The sequence below is a fragment of the Pygoscelis adeliae genome, unplaced genomic scaffold (genome assembly GCF_000699105.1).
Source record: "Pygoscelis adeliae isolate BGI_AS28 unplaced genomic scaffold, ASM69910v1 Scaffold284, whole genome shotgun sequence".
In the NCBI taxonomy this organism is placed as follows: domain Eukaryota; kingdom Metazoa; phylum Chordata; class Aves; order Sphenisciformes; family Spheniscidae; genus Pygoscelis; species Pygoscelis adeliae.
The window spans coordinates 347,393-348,145 of record NW_008824671.1 but is presented as its reverse complement, the minus strand read 5'-3'; the positions used below and the strand labels follow the sequence as shown (position 1 = coordinate 348,145).

Genomic DNA, 753 nt, shown 5'->3' with positions numbered 1-753 from the left:
CGGCGGGACGAGGGGGGCTCGACTGCGCTGATGTGCGCCTGCGAGCACGGCCGCGTGGAGACAGTGAAGCTGCTGCTGGCTCAGCCCACCTGCAACATCTCCATTGTGGACAGCGTAAGTCTCTGCTGCTGGGGCCTGGGCACACTCGCCCACCCTGCGTCCCGTCCCCAGACCTCTTCCCAACTGCTCTCCCTTCCTTTTTAGGATGGTAACAACGCCGTTGCCATCGCGCTGGAGGCCGGCCACAGCAACATTGCCGTGCTCCTCTATGCCCACCTCAACAGCACGAAGGCACAGCTGCCCGTGAGTACTGCAGCCCCCCCCCGCCCCAGCTCCTGCCACCTGCCCTGTCCCACACAAGGGTCACGGAGGTGGCACTGCGCCACCGATTCAGCTGCACGGTGGGCAGGTGACCCCATGGGAGGGGACAGGGCTGTGACACAGATGATGGTCCCCAGGAAGGGGCTGCAGGGGCGAGAGCAGAGCGTCCCAGGTGCCACACGCTCAGTGCATCCTCAGTAGCAGGGAACCAGCCCGGCTGGCCCTGACCAGGAGTCACTGGAGGGGTCTCTGGTGACATTTCATGACTCTGCTCTCTCCGCAGCAGGGGACATCACCAACAGCCACAAAGAGCCCTGGGAGCCCAAAGAAACCAAATTAGAGTGACCTTTGGATCCAGCCAGGGGCCAGCCATGTGCCAGCCAGCCACCATCAGCGCTAGGCTGTAACTTACGTCCCCTCTCCTGCCACTCC

At 63.7% G+C, this 753-nt stretch overlaps 1 protein-coding gene across 1 annotated transcript in view; it reads left to right on the top strand.

Moving 5' to 3' along the window:
* Nucleotides 1-726, top strand: part of KANK3 (KN motif and ankyrin repeat domains 3) — a gene marked incomplete at its 5' end in the record, with an annotated part of 4,180 nt that extends 3,454 nt beyond the window's left edge. Inside the window, 3 exons of the mRNA XM_009323017.1 lie at nucleotides 13-114; nucleotides 205-303; nucleotides 605-726. Of these exons, the coding sequence (XP_009321292.1) occupies nucleotides 13-114; nucleotides 205-303; nucleotides 605-661 (258 nt within the window). The remainder of the gene's footprint in view (nucleotides 1-12; nucleotides 115-204; nucleotides 304-604) is intronic.
* Nucleotides 727-753: the final 27 nt, after the last annotated feature.